General features: G+C 38.4%; 4 protein-coding genes across 4 annotated transcripts; 3 read left to right on the forward strand and 1 right to left on the reverse strand.

Annotated features, from left to right (window-relative positions):
- LOC109721039 (pentatricopeptide repeat-containing protein At3g29230-like) lies at positions 1,112–3,449 on the forward strand. Its single transcript, XM_020248444.1, has one exon. It carries the CDS (start codon positions 1,115–1,117, stop codon positions 2,873–2,875), a length of 1,761 nt encoding a protein of 586 aa, XP_020104033.1. The 5' UTR covers positions 1,112–1,114; the 3' UTR covers positions 2,876–3,449.
- LOC109721043 (signal peptide peptidase-like 2) lies at positions 3,597–11,549 on the forward strand. Its single transcript, XM_020248459.1, has 15 exons — positions 3,597–3,780; positions 3,818–4,019; positions 4,812–4,970; positions 5,826–5,937; positions 6,042–6,161; positions 6,741–6,865; positions 6,948–7,127; positions 7,244–7,278; positions 7,368–7,524; positions 8,198–8,251; positions 8,549–8,641; positions 8,872–9,011; positions 9,753–9,823; positions 10,618–10,701; positions 11,032–11,549. The coding sequence occupies exons 2-15, from the start codon at positions 3,834–3,836 to the stop codon at positions 11,124–11,126; spliced, it is 1,611 nt and encodes a 536-aa protein (XP_020104048.1). The 5' UTR covers positions 3,597–3,780; positions 3,818–3,833; the 3' UTR covers positions 11,127–11,549.
- On the forward strand, positions 12,825–14,079 carry LOC109718233 (auxin-induced in root cultures protein 12-like). Its single transcript, XM_020244353.1, has one exon. It carries the CDS (start codon positions 13,173–13,175, stop codon positions 13,899–13,901), a length of 729 nt encoding a protein of 242 aa, XP_020099942.1. The 5' UTR covers positions 12,825–13,172; the 3' UTR covers positions 13,902–14,079.
- On the reverse strand, positions 19,427–20,805 carry LOC109708963. The gene has a single exon (XM_020230943.1). It carries the CDS (start codon positions 20,509–20,511, stop codon positions 20,056–20,058), a length of 456 nt encoding a protein of 151 aa, XP_020086532.1. The 5' UTR covers positions 20,512–20,805; the 3' UTR covers positions 19,427–20,055.

Below are 21,818 nucleotides of genomic sequence, written 5' to 3' on the forward strand. Positions count from 1 at the left end.
TATATATATATATATATAGTCCGACTACTATGCTATTAATAGCACGAAACACTTGGTGCTACCAAGTTTTCCGCCGTTAGATCTACCTTTTTGATTATTTTTATCCGTTAAATCATATTATTCAACCAACTACCCACTCAACCCTAGGAGGGCCCACATCATCCTAATCGCACATCTCTTAATCCAATGGTCAAAAACTTGATAGCACCAATGACTTGGTGCTATTAATAGCATAGTAGCCTAGTTCATATATATATATATATATATATTGAGAAAAAGGTAGCAAGCTACCATTTACTCTTTATATTTTAGCGTATCTTAATTTGTACTAAGTAGGAAACGTTTTTTTTTTTTTTTTTTTTTTTTCGTTTGTTCTCTGAGGCTTGAATGCCTCATTTTGTAGCCAAGTTCATAATCTAAATGAATGAAGCGGTAGCATGCTACCTTTTCTCAAAAACAAAAAAAAAAAACTTCGCAACGTTATATTATCTTTTTGTTCACTCTTTTCCTCTTTTTTTTTGTGAAAAAGTGATAGTTTTACTCACTGTACGGTGATTCTTCTACATGTATATCCTTCTAAAATCCTTTATTTTCTACTCACCCGCTTCAACTATGGAATTGTGTAGATGAGAATTATACCCCTTCGTTCTTTTACATATATAAAATTACATTTCAGATAAAATTAAAATTTAAATGATTTGAAGTGCTTGTTTTTTTATCTATTTCTACTTTTTTCTTCAGTGAAAATACATGACTCCTCAACTAGAGGCCATTTTTTTAAAAAAGGCCTCCTCAACTTTTACTTTAAACAAAAAGTTTGAGGATTTTATCTACTTCATTAATCATTTCATCAAATTCAATGACTTTAATTATTTTTTAGCAAATAAAATTGAATCATGTCTGATTTAATAACTAATAGAATTTTAAATATAACAAAATTTTTAACTTACCTAAGTGCAAAAACTTATAAAAAAAAGGTTTAGGGGGCCTCAAACAGAAAATAAAAAGTTGAGAGGGCGATTTAAAAATGGGCTGTTGTTGAGGGGTCTCGGTACATTTTTACCTCTTACTTTTCTATCGAAACCTCCCGTTTAAACTCCGCGCCAATAATGTCATGATCTCTTCTTCTTCCTCGACGCTCCTCCCCAAAACCCTACTCTCTCTCCTCAAAAAACCCAAAACAATCCCTCGAATCCTCCAAATCCACGCCGTATCCATCACAAGCGCCCTCTTCTTCGACCCCTCCTTCGCTGCCCGCCTCCTCTTCGCCGTTTCGGAGCTCTCCCCCACTTCACCTGCTTACGCGGAGACCGTGTTCTCCCAAATCCCTCGCCCCGACACTTTCTCATACAACACCATCATAAGGATTCACGCCCACTGCGGAAACCCCTTAAAGGCGATTCATTTCTTCGCCCTGATGCGTAAAAATGGGATCTTCGGGGATAACTACACCTACCCATTTGTCCTCAAGGCCTGCGGATCGATGCTGGGTTGTAAAGTAGGAGTTTTGATTCATGGGGAGGTGATTAAGAGAGGATTCGATGAGGATTTGTTCGTGAGGAATGGTTTGATCAGCTGTTATTGTAAGAACGGAGAGTATGGATTAGGTCGGAAGCTTTTTGATGGATTCGTCGCGAGAGATTTGGTTTCATGGAACTCGATGATCGCTGGGTATGTCGATTACGGTGACATGGAAGAGGCCCAGAATCTGTTTGATGAAATGCCGGAGAGAGATCCCTATTCTTGGACTATACTAATTGATGGATATGGGAAGAAGGTGGGAGATGTCGATCGCGCTCGTAAGTTGTTTGATAAAATGCCCAAGAGGGATTTGGTCTGTTGGAATTCGATGATCGATGGATACACAAGTTGCGGCAAAATGGATCAAGCGCGAGAACTATTCGAATCAATGCCTGAAAGGAACGTGATCTCGTGGAGTATACTCATTGACGGCTATGCGCAACATGGTAATCCAAAGGAAGCTTTGGACTTGTTCCAGCAAATGCTTCATCAGGGAACGAAGCCCGACAAGGTCAGCGCGGTTGGCGCCATTACGGCTTGCACTCAAATGGGCGCTCTCGACCAAGGTCGATGGCTTCACTTCTACTTGAAGAAGAAGAAGATTTTGTTTGATGTTGTGGTCCAAACTGCTTTGATAGATATGTACATGAAATGCGGGAGCTTGGATCTCGCAAGCGATGTTTTCGATAGCATGTGCGAGAGGAGTGTTGTCACTTGGAATGTTATGATTGTAGGACTTGGGAGTAATGGTTGTGGACGTCTAGCACTCGAAATTTTCCATAAGATGGAGAGGGAGAGAGCGCCAATGGATGATCTTACTTTCCTCGGTGTATTAACTGCTTGTACGCACACCGGTTTAGTTTCCGAGGGGTTAGAGATCTTTGAAAGAATGAAAAGTGAATTTGGGATAGAGCCTAAGGTTGAACACTACGGTGCATTAGTTGATCTCCTTGGCCGCACTGGGCGGCTTCGCGAAGCTCGAAATGTGATAGGGAAAATGCCGATGAAACCCACTTCAGCTTTGTGGGGGTCTCTTCTCGCGGCATGTCGAACGCACAAGTGTGTTGAGTTAGCTGAGCTCTCAGTTGAGCAGCTCGCGAAGCTTGGAGCGGATGACAGCGGAGTTTACGTGCTGTTGTCGAACATCTATGCGGGCGAGGGCATGTGGGATGATGTGTGGAGGATCAGAAAATTGATGAAAACCGGGGGGATGAGGAAGGAAATAGGAAGGAGCGCGGTTGAGGTGGATGGAACAGTCCATGAGTTCATTTATGGCGATAGCTCGCATCCTTTTATGCAGGAAATTTACGCAGTTCTACAGGATTTATCTAACTCAGTGGTTTCTACGAGATGAATCCATCCGTCAGAGTAGAAACAAACCGGAATCTCGAAAGAGATACAAGCTAGTAGAGGTGGTAACTTACAGAGTCAAGTGTTCTTTAAGCTCGACACAATTTCAGCTTATAGCTTCAAGTGCAGAGTTGAAACAAGTGATCGACGGCTTAGATTGAGCCTTTAAACTTCGCCGTCACAGGGCTTGGCCTTTTTTTGGCTAGGAGACCAAATTTGTCACGAATCTTGATACCAAGGATCGGTGTGTGTGGAGGAAAGCGTGTTCCTGATCCCTCACTTATGCAGAGTCGCAGAGAATCACCTCGTTGTCTAATCTCATACCACACATGGGTCAAATTTTGCTGGCCCAAACTAATTGGGCTTAGCAAGGCTAGGTGGAAATCCCAAACCGGGGCAACCAAAAACACTTAAGAAGCTAAACCAGGCCCAAATGTTTGGGCCTATCTTGTAGGTTCATCCAGGCCCAATTTGTGGGTCACCATTTTGATTTTGATTTTTTTTTTTCTGAACCAGGTGTATCCATATGCCTCATACATCGTGATTAATTTTTCAACAAGCAATGTCTTAAAATTAAAATCCAATCAGTTGGATGCGAAATACACGTAAAGAGGCCTACATATAGGGGGAGAAAAAAAAGAAAATAAAGAAATCATATGATCAGTTGGTATCTGAAGTTTATAACTTTTTACGTGCGCGATGCATGAAATGGATTCATACACCCGGTGCAGGAAACAATTCCCAACGATCTCCAACCCACAAAGAGCGAACGTGTGCATAAGGCTTTTTATTATGCGGCGCGCGGGAGAGCGCGCGCGGAGGTTTCCCATTCCCATTTTAGGTACCCAAAAACAGTCCATCTATAGTATATTTCGAATCCCTCTCCTCCTCCTTTCTCTCTCTATCTCTCTCTTAAGGATCGATGAGGGGGAGGAGGAGGAGGAAACAACCACGCGCGCGCCATGGCGACGACGAGCCCGACCCCGGGAGCTCCTTCGATTCCCCTCCGCAATGTCGTCGCCGTGTTCTTCTTCTTCTTCCTCGTGCTGTTCTCGGCGCCGGATCTAGGGTTCGTCGCCGCGGACGATACGTCCCTCGACGACGACTCCTCCCCCAAGTTCCCCGGTTGCAGCAATAAATTCCAAAAGGTAATTTATTCGAACCCCACCAAGCTTGTAATCTCGTTATTGAAAATTCTGTTCTATGTAAGCGTAAGTTTCCAGAGACAAGTGATTAATTCCATAGAAATGATTATTTAAATGAAGATATGTTCATCTGTGTGGTCTTGGCCTCATCTTCTTCTTTGCAGATTTAATTAGATGTAAAATTCACCGACTATTCCTAGCGGAAGTGGCAAAGAGTTTGGTGATTGATACCCAATGTTTCAAGTTCGAATCCTAGTTGATTCATATTTCTAGCTAAGTTTATTTCTAAATGAAATAAACGAAGCGGATAGCATGCTTACCTATCTCTCTCAAAAACAAAAAAAAAATGCAAAATTCTCAAATCCATACTCATTCAGTAGTCAAAGATAACACCCAATTTTGTGTAGCTTTTGTACAAGTTCCTAATTTTTCAGATGATTATGAAAAAGTTTCGAACTTTTCATCTTTTTATGCCTTTTGAGTTTAAAATTTTTCTTTCATGCAAGTGCCTGCTTAGCATCTTTCAGAGGAATCTAAGAATGTTGCATTAATGATTTTGAATTTTTGTCAAATTGTTTGTAGATTCGTCGTTTTAAACATCGCATGCACATCCTTTTATTGCAATTTTATAAAAGAAAATTTCAAATCTCAGAAACTTATTTAAAAAGATTAAAAAATGGAAATTTTTTGAAATTATCTAGGATGTTAGGGACTTGGAAAACAGGCATAGTTTATATCGCACACTTAGAAACTGCAACTATCCGTACATTCAATGTTTTTGACCTATTTTTTCAGGTTAAGATAAGGAACTGGGTGAATGGTGTTGAAGGTGAAAGCCTAGTTGGAATATCTGCCAGGTTTGGTGTCCCCTTGCCAAGCCATGATTCCGAAGTGCTGAAAAAGAAAGCTGTTCTTGCAAATCCTTTGAATTCTTGTACTAAATCATCCACAGAGGTCACTATTTCTTGACTTTTTATTACTCCTAACATGTATTAGTCTTGTATGATCCTCTTCTTTTTTTTTCTTTATACCTCTGCTTTTTGATTCTTGATTATGACTTGTGAATGTCTCTGCAAAACAATTTGGCACCTTTTATGCGGTTATACTATACTTGTATGATATCATCATGTCAACAAGTTGGTGTTGTTTTCAAAGGGTGCTTTAATAGATTAGTGTGAGGCTGTTGCTTTACTTTAATCTGCATTTAACTTGTTCCTTTCGGAATAAAGTACTTTCAGATTTTTTTTTCCCCTCTTATGACCAGTTATTTTATCATATCTTTAATCTCAACCGTGAAACAAAGAAGACTTAAAGTGGCCAAAAGTAGTATTTATAAGATGTGGACTAAACGTAGCCTAGTATTTGTAGCGATTGAGATGCATCATGTGTTGAAAAGGCTATGTATAGGAGTTCTAAATAGTAACATATAAGGTCCTAGAGTTTTCAATTTACTCAAGGTCTCACTTTGCTCCTGGGCAATGTCCTGGTGAATATATTGGAGTTGTACTCTTGCACTAATCAGGTTATTGGATTCTCATCATTAAGTTAACTTGACCAGGCGAATCCATAAAATTGTGTACATGTGATGTGTATCCATAAATCTTAGCTAATTCATGGTACCATCATGGTACATTTGTAGCCATTTGCTAGCATGACTGCATTATGCTTATTTTAATATTGTGTATCATATCTTCTTTCAAAAGTTCCTCTGATATTGCTTGTATTCTGGTGCAAGCGCAAGTAGAGAATTGAGGATGGTGTAGTTTTTTATTCAACTTTTCCTTTTAAAGCAAGCTGTATCTTCTGCAGTTATCAAACTCTATTGTAATGGCCAAGCGTGGAGATTGTACCTTTGTCGATAAAGCGAAAATTGCACAGTTGGGATCTGCCGCAGGCTTACTGTTGATAAATGATAATGATGGTTGCTTTCTGTTTTCACTCTATTTGCCAATTATTTTCAGACAATATGCATCTAATCTGAATGGTTCTTTATGTCTTAAAACTTCATTCTTTTTGGTGTTCCAGATCTTTCCAAGATGGTTTGCACTGAAAGTGATATTCCGGTTAATATTTCAATTTCTGTTGTCATGATGCCCAAATCAGATGGGGAGGATATTCAGAAATCCTTGGAATCAGGGGAAAAGGGTAAGCTTCAGAGGTTCCTGTGAGGAATTTTAAACTTGGTGCTTACTAATAACTTGTATTTCTGCATGTGGGTCATTTATTTCTCCTTTATGTTATCTTTAATCATTTTTTATATTATGTACTTTTGCATATATGGCCTCATAAAGCTGGTATTTTTCTTAATGTGTACTGCCAGTAAAATGTGTTTTTATTGCTATACTTGTAAAATTTTGAGTACTTTGCATGTATACTTAAAAAATGCTTTGAAGCTTCACCAGCTTCCTATTATCCAAACGTAACTGTTGTTATAGAACCTTCAATTGAGGAAGAAGTGAAGAACCCAAAACAGGATGATTCCGCAATATCATGGTCCTAAGTCTTATTAGGAATAAGATTTCTTGATAGTGAACATCATTTACGGAATTTGTTTACATCTTAGAGGAGCAATTATACTTTATCATTCTTTTTTTCCTTTTTTTGGTGGATTCCGACAATGGTTTTTGAGACTTCCTGTACTTGTTCATATTAATATCTTTCATCTTATACTCAGAAGACCTCTTTCTGTTCATCGATGTTGCTCACTTTGTCATTTTCCTCCAGTGGATATACTATTGTATTCTCCAACCCGACCTGTCATTGACTTCTCTATAATCTTTCTGTGGTCGATGGCTGTTGGAACCGTCATTTGCGCTTCACTTTGGGAGGAATTCACTTCATGCGGACAGGTTTGGGTTTTATAAGATGTTTTTGCTTCTCTTTTACTTGGCAATATATCTTTAAATATTCCACTTTACTCTTTATGGACAGGATCAAGTTAAATCTGATCCGAATAACAAAGAAGATTCGGAGGACATCTTAGAATTAAAAGCAAAGGGAGCTATTGTCTTTGTTGTGGCGGCTTCTCTACTTCTTATAATTCTATACTTCTTCATGTCCTCCCGTTTTGTTTGGATCTTGATTGTGTTGTTTTGCATTGGCGGTACCGAGGTACATAATTCTTGGTGAACTATGTTCAGACTTGTCTAATTTTTCATTCCAATAGAAGATTATAATTTACCTTTCATATAACTCTTCTCCTTATATTTTCTTTGAAATATTGTCAGGGAATGCACTTTGTTATAGCTTCTCTTACGACAAGGTATGGTGACGTCTGCATTCATTTTATATTAGAACTTAATGTGGTTACTTTGTGTATGTCAGGCTTAGGTTTTTAGCTGTTGTGAACAGATTTTTCCCAGCCACTGGCCAGATGACAGTAAATCTGCCCTGTTTGGGGGAAGTGTTGGTTCTGTCTCTTTTTATTTTACCCCTTTGTTTTGCATTTGCTATTTATTGGGCTGCGACACAGGGATCACCATATGCCTGGATTGGCCAAGACATTCTTGTAAGAGATTATATATATATATACTTTTTTATTTCCTTCCCACACCTGCTTTTTCTTGTGATATATATCTATTTGCACATTTCATCATCTTTGCCTCAGTAAATGAACTTCGTATAATTCAAAGGTAACAACTGTGGCACTTTGAAATTGTATACCACGTTGAGTGCTGCAATATTCAATGTGCTGCAATATTATAAACAATTCTTTCCCACTCAGTTTTGCAGCCACATATGCATGATAGAGCGATAAGCTTTTACTATATATAATTTGTCTGCTGTAAAGCCAGCTCAATTAGTTAAAGGCACCGAGGGTTCCATGATATAGATTTTAGTGCAAGTACACTTTGTTTGTGTTGAAAACTGCCAAACTTTGTCTTAGGTTATAACTTTCGCTGTGTTTTCATGTATATTCAATTGTTTTTGTGGGTGAAAGTTATGGAAGTGTCAAGAAATTCTAGAAGTCGAAGATCTTGCACTATTCACAGCCTATATATTTTTCATTTCTCATCTAGTGTATTAATTTTTTGATGCTGGCTGATTGCACAATTTCACATGTACTCGTATTAGTGCCAACATTATTTTGCCATTTTCCTGCCACTAAAATCTTCAATTAACTCTTTCTGCTAGTTCCTTTTGTTTCAAATTTGATTGTTTCTTTGCTTTAATGCATACAGGGTATCTGTTTGATGATAACAGTATTGCAACTGGCCCAGTTACCAAATATAAAGGTGACTTGATGATTTGATATATAATGAACCTTCTTTTTCGATAGCTGACAGAGTCTGTTATTGAACCGTGAAAATAAGTTTAATTTGTCTGCAATAGTTTAAGCCTTTTGACTTACTTTTTCTTATAGTTGTAAATGATCTGAACGTCATCTTCCTAATTACTTTGAACCTTATTTACCCATCAACGAATGTACTGCAGATGAGTTGTAGTACATGATAGAGATCTTTTCCAAAAGCGAAGTTCTTGATAACTGTTTACTCAACAATCCTCAACTCATGATTAACCCTATTTCGCAGGTTGCAGCGGCACTTCTTGGCACTGCATTCTTCTATGATATATTTTGGGTGTTCTTATCACCACTTATATTCCACGAAAGTGTTATGATTGCTGTAAGTCCATTCTCTAGGGAATCAATAGTTCTTATATGGGTATTAAAGATGGGAAAATTAACACCATAGTTCATAAATGTGCTATTACAGAACAAAAAGGGTAGTGAAGTGAATCATACATTTCAACACTCTGCATCATGATAATACTGAAGTTCTATGGCATAGCAAGCTACAAATCGAGTTGCTATCATTAATTGCAACGTCATTAACATCTATATTTATTTTTATAGGTTGCACGTGGCAGCGGCAGTGGACCATCCATTCCGATGGTTCTTAGGTTACCTAAACTTTTTGATCCTTGGGATGGCTATGACATGATTGGCTTTGGCGATATTCTTTTCCCTGGCCTCCTTGTTTGTTTCAGTTTCAGGTTATCTTTCTAACATTCTGTTATTTCAAATTCAAAAATTAGTTCTATTTTCCTGAAGTTTTAGACATGTAGTATTTAGCTTTGTATGGCAAAATCGCTGTTTAAATCCTAATTGAACAGTCAATAGAGTAATTTGAAGGCTAAATTTCTGATAATACGTTCTGGATATAGTGCTTTTAACCCTGTCTATTGGTGGGTGAAGTGCAGGGTGTTCCAATAGATTGAGGGATTATCTATAAGTTTTGATTATCAAGGTAGCTGAAAGTGCAAACCTCAATGTATACAACGGGGCACTGCATTTGAGCATATTTTGGATATCCTAGTAAAAACTAAGAATATCTATAAGTTTGGATATCCTGGTAAAAAAACTAAGGATATGGTGCATTATCTTATTCTATCTATGCTGGTAAATGCCATGAAATGGGCTTATTGTTTTGGCTTGTGTTGTGATGAGTGGATTGTTGATTGATGGAAGAAGAATTAATATGCAGTAACAAACATAATTGGAAGCTTTGTAGCAATAATAAATCTGTATTACAACCTGAAATTTATGATTATTTCCATTTGCTATTTTGAGCCGATTACTAAAAGGAGATGAATTTTCACATCATAATAATTTAAAATATCTGTTTATGCCTTTGTTTTTATTGTACTATAACATGTGCAGTGATAATTGCAATAAATTTTCTGATATATTTCTTTCCTGCACCTTAGCATTTCGATGTTTTCTTACTACTGCAGATATGATAAGTTGACAAAAAAGAGCATCAGAGACGGTTACTTTCTTTGGCTAAGTATTGGTTACGCATTTGGTAGGTCCACCTTTTGTTTCTGTCTATATTCATATTTTGTTTTATCACACTAATCTTTTCACGCGTTTGTCTTGTTCCCGTCCCTACAAACTCTCCCGTCTTGCTGAAATAATTAATACATGCTTGCTCAATCATGTTTTAGCTTTTTGCCTATTCTCTGCTATGTTTAGCACATGACCTTCTAGATCGAAATGGTAGTTTCTTCATGAAGACATCTACTGTGAAATTCATCCTTTGTATCTCTCTCTTATGCTAAAAATGGTTTACCACAAACTTGCTGATTTATACTCATCATTCAATGGGCGATTAAGTCCTCTTGCTTCACTTTTGATCCCAATTTCACATTGAAGGACATTGTGTAGACAGGTAATTATGGCAGCTAGATTAGTATTCTAAGCAAGATTAACGTCAATGCTGAAGTTGAAGTTGAAGTTGAATTTTGTTGTCGTTAATTTGCCACTTGAATCAACTTTTCCAAGTATGATAGTGACACAAACAGGTGATATTGAGGTCCAAATAATCTTTCTATATAATCTGTTTGATGATCAAAAGCTAATTTGTTCCTTCATTGGGTACTAAATTTGTGCACATTATGAATAAACTTCAGTCCCAATTCCGTTAATCTCCAGTTAGCTTGAAATTCGTCACAAATCCTTTAATTGCATTATACAGCTAATCTCTTTATTTAACATTGTCTTATCTTTTTTTGTGACATTCATAACTTATATTTGTCCTCGGGAAAAAAAAATATTCTATTGGTTATATGACGTATTACCATGATATTTTGCTTGCAGGCTTGTCAGCAACATATCTTGCTCTTTTCCTAATGAATGGGCATGGACAACCTGCCCTGCTCTACCTAGTTCCTTCTACTTTAGGTAACAATTTCTTTTTCTCTAAAAAAAAAAAATCATTATATCAGTTTTTTGCATAGACACCCCTGCAGTTATGAAAAAATCCATTGATACACCTAGAAAGTTGGTACTTCTGTGATTTTGCAGAAGTATCCCTAGAAACTTGGTGTGACATGGTGTGTGTAAAAATAAACTAGGTATTCAGGGGTGAATGTGCAAATCCCAACTTTGTAGGACTATTTGCGCACCTCCATGTATTTGCTATGCAAATAACCCCTATGTTTCGTTGGGCTAGCCGAGTATGTTTCATGTATAACAAGTCCTAACATATTATTTCTTTGTCGGAATTATTAGGTCTTATAATTATATTGAGTGCGAAAAGAGGAGAACTAAAAGATCTCTGGAACTTTGGGGACGGTCGGTCGAGCACTCGTACTGGAGAGGCTTAGTTGTATAGGAAATTGAACAAGAGATTACCATTAATCTCCATATATCAAGATAATGTTTAAGAAGAATCCTGAAAGTGATGATTCTTAAATTATCGGATCTGTTCGAGATGAATACGACTTCTGAAGGTTGTGGTGATGAACATGATCCAATGATGTGCTGAAATTTCTTGGTCCTGATGTACATTGTCTTTTTTTTGTTGAAATATCTAATTGTATGTTGAGTAACAAATCTGAGTCTCCATAAATGTATTCTGCTGTATTCTAATGCAGTCATGTAATATGAGTATCTGTAACAAGTTATTTCTCATTCTTCTTTTTGACTCTATCATTCCTCATCTTTTTCGATTCTTTTTTTCCTTTCATTGGCAAACCAAAAAGAAAATGTAAATGTGAAGCTTTCATGAGACAAAGTGTTGTTGTGGTTGCTATTTCTCATCATTAAGAAGGGCATTATCTCACTTATCTATGATATCAACATACTCATTCTAATCGATTGATTACTCGAGTTCGTGACATGTCTTATTTTTCAAAGATACAAGTGCATGCATTCCACGTCCATTTTTCTCATGCCTGTTTGTATTCACGCAAGTGTAGACGCGTGCATGCATGTGTTCATGAGATGGCCTAATAACTAAATTATTAAGAAAAATGAACTTTGATTGATCTTAGTTCTCTTAATTAAAATAAAATGAATCTGAGTTTAACTTAATTCAAGTAATGTAACTGTCGCTTTTGGATGGGTTATAACTTGGGTCAACAAGAGCTTTCTCGATTGGCTCATATAATATACAAGCTAATTAAGTTTGAGATTAGTATGCTCGCTACATTAGGTTCCAAAATATAGAAAAAAAAAAAAAAAAGATAAAAATTTTACCTGAACTACAGGCCATTTTGATTGAACTACTCAACTGTTCAAAATTTTGATTTTAGTATCAAAATTTTCAATTTATTTGATTTAAATAATTTGATGGCTCTTTGAATATAAAATAAAATCTAATTGCTTAATTTTATAAATTTGTAGTTACGTAAATGATATAAAGTATGCTAACAAAATCAATAATAATAAAAATTCATTCAAATTTTGAAGTTAAGGAGTGAATAATTGGCTCAAATCAGATTAGATAGAATAAAAGATCAGCCAGTACAACTATAATTTAAAAAAGTTAGATAGTAAAATTCAATTGAATGATAGTTAATGCTTGTTTGGTTCACCTAATTTAGACTATAGTAGAATCAAAAATTAGATTCATTAATTTTTATAATTGTTGTATGTTTCACATGAATTGAAGTTGGATTCTCATTCTACCCCAGAATAGAATTAATCTAATTTATTTATGATCCAATCTAGCTTTAAATTTCGGATTTGCTCGTTCTAAAGGAAACCACTTAAAACTTTCTCTAACAAACGCCACCCTCTTCTTCCCCTTCGTCACTCTTTTATTTTTTAACTATTTTTTTTTTCAAAATTCTAGATATCCTTTCCGATTTTTATTTCAATAATAAATAAAATAATTAAAATAATTTACCGTTTTATTTTCTATTCTAATATAATATAATTTATTTTTTATTTCTATTTTAATTATGAACCAAACATGCTATTAATGTAAGTTTTACCCCGAAAAAAGGAAAAAAAAAACAAAATAAAACAAAACCTCGGGTGCTTTGTCAAAAGCGGCGCGCTGCGTCGTACACCGGGCTCACATAACGACAACGCCGGATCGTATCAAGTACGCTGAGATTTACCTTCCTTATACTCCGCGAATTCGCCCAGAGCGATCCATCCAATGAACGACGTCCACGCGTCCACTCCGAGACTCCCTCGGATCCCGAGACGTCCTCTCGCGACCTTCGCCATACGCGCCGCGGCAACAATAATAATCATGCCGAGAAAGGAAACTTTTCAACAAATCCCCATTTTCCCAATCTCCATGATCGGATTCGGACTCCCCCCCTCTCCTCCTTTATAAACCCTAGCGACCCAATGCGGAGGCGATCCAACAATATTCCCCTCTAGGGTTCGTACTCTTCGCCAGAGCCGCTGCCACCATGGCCCCTCTAGGGTTCCTCCTCCTCTTCGTCCTCGCCCTCCCCTCTAGGGTTTTCGCCGGCGCCGGCGCCGGCGGCGGAGGTGGGTGCGCGGCGGCGAGGTTCTCCAACGGGCGCGCGTACGCGTCGTGCGTCGACCTACCCCACCTCGCGGCGTCCCTCCACTGGACCTACGACGCCGCCGCCGCGTCGCTCTCCGTCGCGTTCTCTGCGCCGCCGCCCTCGGCGGCGGGGTGGGTCTCGTGGGGCATCAACCCCGCCGAGGGCGGGGGCATGGCCGGCGCGCAAGCCCTAGTCGCCTTCAAGCAGAAGAGCGGCGCCCTCGGGGTCAAGACGTACAACATCTCCTCCTACGGCCCCATCGCCGAGTCCCCGATCGCGTTCCAGCCCTCGGACCTCGCCGCCGAGGACGCGGCCGAGGGCGGCGGCGCCGTGCGCTTCTACGCCAAGCTGAAGCTCCCCGAGGGCACGGAGTGGGTGAGCCACGTGTGGCAGGTGGGCCCCGCCGTGGTCGACGGCGTTCCCGCGAAGCACGCCTTCGCCCCCGACAACCTCGCCGCGAAGGGGACGCTCGCTCTCGTCCCCAGCCGGAGCTCCGGCGAGGCGGCGTCGGCCGGTGCCCTGGCACCGCCTCCGACCACGGCGGCGGTGTCGGGAGCCGAGAAGAGGAAGGTACGTATTATGGAACTCGTATTTGGCACTATCTTTTTCGGGTCCCTTATGATCTGATTTGAATATGCAGCGGTTGTTACTTATTTAAAGGGTTTGATGTTATTAAATTTTAGATTATTTTGTGGTCGGTAGTTACATTTTTATTAATTAAATAAATCTGTCGAATTTGAAATTTGATTGGGTGGATACGTTTGTAAGTTTTGGTTTGACCTGTACGGGTTTGACCCCGAAATATTCTTTTTATTTTTCTTTTGATTTCTTTTTTAGAATAATATCTATCTCATTCTAATGTGTGTTATTGGTGTTGAACTCATTTAGACTTTCATAGTTTAATCCATTAGAATAAAACGTTAAAGACGGAACGAATCTAAATCATTAGAGAAGGAATATTAGAATTAGTCCTGATATCATATTATTTAAATTATTAATAAACAAGATATAATATCTTCTAGACTTATTTAAATGTTATATATTGCTATGATCCGACATTTACTGTAATTTATGTGCCTCCAAAATATAGTGATTGATATTAAGACAGAATATTTTTCAATTATTATTGCATTTTACATTTTACCAGTTTTACCAAAAACAAGAAACATTCCTTAACTCGAGATTCTATTGTTTACACTCTTTTCTAATATGATGTCTTTTTATAAAGCACTAAGAAAACAAAAAAGTTAAAAGTATGATTCTGAAAAGTAACTATATATTTTGTATAGCAAGAAAGTAGTAATGTGTCTTGTAAGAGGTGAAAGGCATTGTTGACAGTTATTGAGTTGGGGACCATATAATGGAGATAGTGTTGAAGTGATCTTCCTTCTCTTTTGTTCAGATGTATTGTGATGAGTGAACAAAAACTCTCAAAATGCCACTTATAGGGCTCCACCCAATAGAAAGAAACAAAAAAAAAAAAGTAGAATTTTGGATCCTTCTCCAAAATTCAAAAACTTATGATTATGACATTCTACGAGATTAAAAAGGAAATGGTCCCCAATCCCAAAGCACTATTTTAGTAGAGCCATAAGAAGATTTGGTTGTCACATGGTGTTGCTTAAGTGAGAAACCAATGCACATCATGTGATCGCACAGAACCAGGTCATTTATTGAATTCACGTATGGTTAATTGCTCCTATCAAATGTGACCGTTGAACTGTCAAAAGAAAGGGAGAAAATTGTGGTCAGTGGTTGGAGGAAGGATTGTTGTAATCAGGAAGAATTAAACAAACTGCTTATCACATTGTTGTTTTGACTAAACTCAATCTATAGTTTGGATATCCGTACAAAATAAAGATAAATTAATACTCTTCTTCTTTATAATTTATATATATATATTCGTTTTAGAATTCTCTTGTATTCCCTTGCTTGATTGAGAGAGACCCAAGCTAAAATCAACCTCATATCATAATTAACGAAACCAGCCCATGGGCGGAATTTTGTATGACTTGGGCTCACTAGTCGACCTAGTTTCGCAGAAAATTTCGAAGTTCTAGATCTAGCCTTAGCCCGTTTGGCCCGCCAGAACTTCGACGCAAAACCTATTTGAGTAAGCTCTTCCCACAAGACATTCCAGTTTCTTCGTATAATCGATACATCTCGACTAGAGGAAAACCTGATCTGACGAGGTCTGGTTCATTGTGCTGATGCGGTTTTGAGAATCAGAGGCCTGATAGGGTCTGGCTCTGGCTCAAAACTTGTCCCAGCGTGCGACTTCCCCATTTGAGCTAGTTCAGTTCAGGCTTGAGAATCCAAAGCCAAATAAAATACGCATCGAGCCTAGGTTTCTAGTGTCTTTAGTTGATCCGGTCCGATTCGGAAATCTTCGCCTAGACTGAGGCCTAAAGTAGCTGGACAAAACCCCAGAGGTGAGCTAATCAAATCCAATACGGCCTGAAAACCAGACCGCTAGCTCGAAACCAAATTTAAATAAAGAGTCTCTACTTTTCAAGATTTTTAGATTGTAACCTGCAATTCAAAGTCGAGAGAGGTCGAGTTTCCAAATGGCCTATGGCCGACGGTGTCTTCATAACATTTTTACCAATTCCTTAACAAGTGGTTCTTGAAGCCCAACTGGATTAATTTCCAGATCAATCTACAGCTCTAGACATATATAGAATTTTAAATTATGAAATTAACAGCTATATATTATGCATTTCAAAACGAAGTAGCAATTGGCTAGCCATGCATGTTATTCTACAAGCTAGGATAATGTTGTTTAACAAAAAAAGAAGGTTTGAACTCTTGATCTCATCCATAAGGTGTAATACCTTAGAATATGCCCACGTTGTACTACTTCAACTTATACAATTCTTTAATAGCCACATTTTATCACTCTCCCTATTCTATAATATCTTTAATTAAACAAATCATATTGTACTGCATTTAAGACCTTCTGTTCCGTCACTTGTGATTCTCAATAATCTTCACGTAACCAGGCTCATATCATGCATGTAACAAAACACTGCAAGTCTCCCTAAGCAATTAGCATATTAATTTAGCGCATATTTTTGCTGTCAATTTAGTCCTATTTTTTACTTTGGTTTTAACTTGCAACGATCTCGAGAGCAATTGACAAATAGAAACATTTTTAAGCTACTGCCATAGCTGAAAGGCGGAACCTACAATCTGGGATGGTCTAAACAGAAACCTTTTGAAGAAATTTCAACGTTGTAGAGAGAGAGAGAGAGAGAGAGAGAGATGAGCTGGAATACTGTCGGTAGGAAATGAGCCCCATTGCCATTCATTTATTTTCGATGATATAGCCCCCAAATCGACAATCAGTAACCTTGAACATGACCTATATCACTTGAAAAATCTAGAAACCAAATTTCATATATTTTTGATATTATTCTCATATTCATCAAGTGGACACAAAAATGAACGGTCGAAAATGAATATTCTTTAAAAAATGATGATAGAAATCTTGTGATCAACATCAAGAGTATAGATCTTGTTTTAAATAGTTTAAAGAATTTTCTAATCAAAATTTCATTGATTTAGATATATATCTTTACGCCGTTAAATGAAAAAACACCTTATATCGACCATTAAAATTATAAAATTTGCAACTCTTTGATCATTAGGCTAATGATGTCGTAAAAATTTGAAAATTTATTTTTAAATACTTTAAGTGTCATAAATCATGTTTAATGGTGCTAATTGTCGATTTGAGATTTCGTCATCAAAACCAAATGGGTGGCAACGGAGTCCGTTTTGCTAGTGATAGCATTGCAGCTCAACTCTCTATTAAGAAAACACTTCGTGGAGCTACTACCCATTTTATAAGAGGACCAAACAAATCTTTAGACCTTATTTGCTAAACAATGCTAGAAACTCTTTTTTGTCTCTTTAAATCTAAATTTTGGGCTATTGAACATGCCAATAGTCTGATTTTTCAATTTCTATCAATATTGTTTTCCCTTCACTATTGTTTTCCTTTTTTTTTTTTTTTTTTGTTGTTGAGGAAAGAGAAGCAAAAAAAAGTGTCAATTGACTATATATCTCTGAAAAATTTTTTATTTTCTTATTTACCTTTCTTAAAAGACTAATATTAAAAATATTATTTTTAAATTTCAAGCACTTTCAAATATACTCAAAGAGTTAAATTTTGTTAGAAACCGACGTTATCTTTGTAAAATTATTATTTTACCCTTTCAAATATATCCTTCTATCATCACCAATTATTTTTTCTTATTTACTCTTAAGTTAGGGACAAAAAAAGTATTTTAATTTTTTTCCCTTTCAAATATATCCTTATATTGTTACTAGCTTTTTTTATTTGTTTTTAAGTTATGAATAAAATAGGTATTTTTATTGATTTTAACTATATTAGAAATTTAACTCAGATTTAATTGTGATGACATATCGATCACTAACAACAGGGTATTTTTACATAATGAAGAAAATATACGTAGATTATATTTGAAAAAAAAAATGAATAAATAGAATATTTCAGACGTTTTGAAAAATATATAAGCAATTATCTCAGAAAAAAAAAAGTCTTTTATCTCTCTTTCTGTTTTCAGCACATTAAACCATATTGCAAACAATTAATCATGCACTTCGTGGTGCATTCAGTCGAAACTAAGAATATACTGTAGCCAAACCAGATCTCAGAGGATATGTAGGGACTCACACATTAGTTTATACATGGCTCTTTGGGTTGTTCCCATATATACTTTGGAATATTCGAGCCCCATGAGCATGAATATGGAGGACAAAGTTGGTGGCTCTTTAGCTTTTTCAATCTTTTTATTTGGCTTGTCCTTGTCCTGTGAGGAGGTCTTAGGTTGTTCATCTCATATTCTTTGATAAGACTATTTCTGACTTGCTTCTAAGGACAATGATATGTTTTTTCATCTTTATTAACATGATGTTATAGTTCATTCTTACATCAATTCTAAGTTTTTCTACCTCAAAATTTAGATGGCCAGAAATGAATTAAAAAGTAAGAGAAGAAAGTGATATTGCCCTTAAAACCCCGAAGGGTCGGAAATCGTAAAAAGTTAAGCTTATTGAAACCGATTATATTGAACTGAAAATGAATAAGAAAAGAGAGTGATATTACCCTTAAAGCCTCAGAAGAGGCAAAAATCGTGAAAAGTTAAGATTATTGAAGCCGGTTAAATTAAACAATTTTATTGAGATAAAATTATCGAATTATATTGTGTTACTCATTCTGAAGTCAAAGAATTATAAAAGTCTCACGGAGGCTATCGGAGAACCACCACACAACGCCACAGCACGCAAACTCTCAATCCAAGGGCTATCATGAGGTGGATTATGTATTCGGCACACCAACCTTAAAGAATTAAATAGCATATTCCTATCAAATTCCATTTAAAAAGTACAAATTGAATGAGATTGGATTTTTTAAAAAAATCTTATGACGTGAATAAACTATATAATAATACACGTTCTGCACATATTTTATAGGATGCACCTCTACAGAACTACCACGTGACATTATATTATTCTTAAACTATACGCGTGTTCAGAAAACCCTCCACTATATATCACGGAACGAGATGTGTTCACCGCCGGAATCCTACTAAACTTTTGTCCTACTAATGTATTCCAGATGAGCTCTATCTTACCAGGTGTGGTAGTTGAACTCTCCATCTCCTAAAAATCACCAAGACACCTACTAAATCAATCCTACTCCCGCATGTAATCGCCCAAAATGTTCAAATTTTACCAAAATCTGAAAAGAAAGAAAAATCAAAACTCTGGTAAAACATTATCCACAAGATACAATCCACGTCACGAAAAACGGTACAGCTCATCATGCTCTTCACAGTGCGCCGCGTCGCACCGCTAGCGTCCGCGCGGTAGCTCCGCAAATAAATCAACACAACATCAGTTAGTATTTAAGTCACCCAAAAATATTAGCATTACGAATTATTACTAAATTTTCAATTTTCAATTGGTCTTGTTTAATATGATATTATGATTATATATTTATATGGGCTTTTCACGCATCATTAATCATAAAAAATATATGAAATTATACAAAAAATACATACGTTTCAAAATACACAGAGCGTGCCTTATTAGAAATTTATACAAAAATAAAAAGGAAAAGGTACCTAAACACTTCGCGCAGATACGTTTGTAAATTAAATAAATCAAAACATTACAGAGATCGATACGACGATCATTCGCGCAATCTCATATATATATTTTGCACAAAAAAAACATATATATAACTGCATTTTTTTTAATTGAAAAAAAAAAGAGGCGGAAAGAACCTCTACCTCGTCCGAGCGACGGGGGCGAGCCTAAACCCGCCCGAACCCGCCGGAAAAAACCCTACGGCGCGGCACTTGACCTCGGCGGCGGCGGCGGAGGAGGAGGAGGAGGAGGAGGAGGAGGGGGGCCAGGGGTTGGTGGTCCTGCGGTAGGCCGAGCCACTTTGGCGAGCAAGTAGCGGGCTTCCTCCAGGGGGGGACGTGGAGGCCCTGGGCGCCGCAGCGACCGCCCGCGCCGCCGCCGCGCCACCCTGACAGCCCTCCCACCGCCTCCGCCCTCGCCACCACCAACGCCGGCACCGCCCCCACCACCCTCCCGTACCCCTCCGTCGCCCGCCACCTCCAGCCCCGCGCCACTCCGCGTCCACGATGTACCTGCTGCTGCCTTAACATTCTTCTCCGCCGCCGACGCCGCGACCACCACGTCGATGTACTCGTAGCTCCCCGCCGAGACGCCGGGCCCCTCAGCGCCGCCTTGCAGATCCCGCGTCGTACCCCGCCGCCCGCAGCCGCGCCATCGCCGCCCGCCGGAACGCCGCCGCCCCCCCTCCCCCCCCCGCCGCAGCCACGCCTCCTCCGCCGCCGCCGCGCGCCGCCAGCCGGATCCGGAACGGGTCGCTCTCCGCCGGCGGATCCAGCAGCTCCCTCATCGCCGCCGCCGCCGCCCGATCCGCCGCGCCCCGTCCTACTCCCTCCTCCTCCTCCTCCTCCTTCCGCTCCCGCTCCTCGAGATCCCCGCCGTCGTCTTCGGAGGAGGGGGGGTTTTGGAGGAGGAAGGCGTGGACGAGGCCGGAGAGGCAGGGAGCGGAGTCGTGGTCGCTGCCGCTGCTGGCGTAGGCGGTCACCTCCCCGCGGAGGCGGGCGCGGACGTTCGCGTCGAGCGGGTCGGTGACGCGCTTCGCCCGGTTGTTCACCGCCATCTGCCGGTCACCAATTCTTTTCGCTCTCCCTCTCTCTCTCTCTCTCTCTCTCTCTCTCAATCGTAGTTCCTTTACTATGTACGAGCACTATCGCGAGAGATCGTTGTGGGGGTGGGGGGTGGGGGGGGAAGCGGCAACCGGAGCTCTTACCCTTTATAGAGTGGAAATTGCAATAGCAACGCAACGGGTTCGTTTTTCCCTGTTGCAAAATTTCTGGCTAGTCCCTGTACTATCCAAATTTCTGGCTAGTCCCTGTACTATCAAACTGAATTAAAAGCACTGCATTATTATAGGAACCGGATATTTTAAAATTTAGAAATTCAAATATACGGGTGAAAAATCGTGATGTGCTACAGGTATCAAATTGCAATTTTTTTCTTTTATTCGCCCATTTCCTTTTCTTTCTTCGTTGGGAATTTTACAGCGGAATATTCTCTACACAGCGGGGTTATGGTGCGCATTTTTGGACGAGTTTTTAATACAAAAATTAAAGCAAAAAAAAAAAAAAGGAAAAGAAAAAAAATGAAAGGGACCAAAGAAAGGGCAAAAGAGGAGGAATTGATTCATGTGAACCGGTACGGAAGATTACGGATAGGATATGCCCTCCGGGGGGGGGGGGGATTCTAGAATGCAAAGGGGGGGGGGGTGGGCGTGGGGAATGCAACGGGTATATAAGTGACGTGGCGTAATAAATCAATCAAATTAATTTTTTTAAAAATAAATATTCCATCATGATTGTAAAAAAGTATTTTTATTGTACTTTTATTTGAAAAAAAGGAATGTGATTGGCTTGTTATTGATGACGTGGTGCAAGTGTGACAGTGTAGAATTCCTCCTCCGAGGGTGGGCCCACGAGTCCGCCACGTGGCAGGAATATCGTCATAGACTCATAGTACACCACGAAATTATATGCTGGACACGGTCCACCACGTGCAGCTGTAGACCGCTTCGGTTCCACCTTCACTCTCAAATGAAAAAAGAACTACTTGTATATCCTATAATTTATGAAAAATTTTATAATTTTTAATATTAAAAAGATTTAGTGATCTTAAGAAGAAAATATTAATTTTTCAATGATCAAGATGTAAGGTTTACACATAATATATATATAAGTGTATATGAATAATATTATTATCTTAAATATTCATCATTAAGAAATTATTTAATAATTATTGAGGTTTTAAAATAAAATGTATAGGATGAAAATAATTTAAGGTCCTAAAGTTATTAGTATGATAATAATCCAGCTAGTGTACTAGTATAGCCGTAAGATGTTATTTTTAGTATTAAAAGATAAATGTTATTGA

This window comes from Ananas comosus, linkage group 1 (assembly GCF_001540865.1).
Source record: "Ananas comosus cultivar F153 linkage group 1, ASM154086v1, whole genome shotgun sequence".
Lineage (NCBI taxonomy): Eukaryota > Viridiplantae > Streptophyta > Magnoliopsida > Poales > Bromeliaceae > Ananas > Ananas comosus.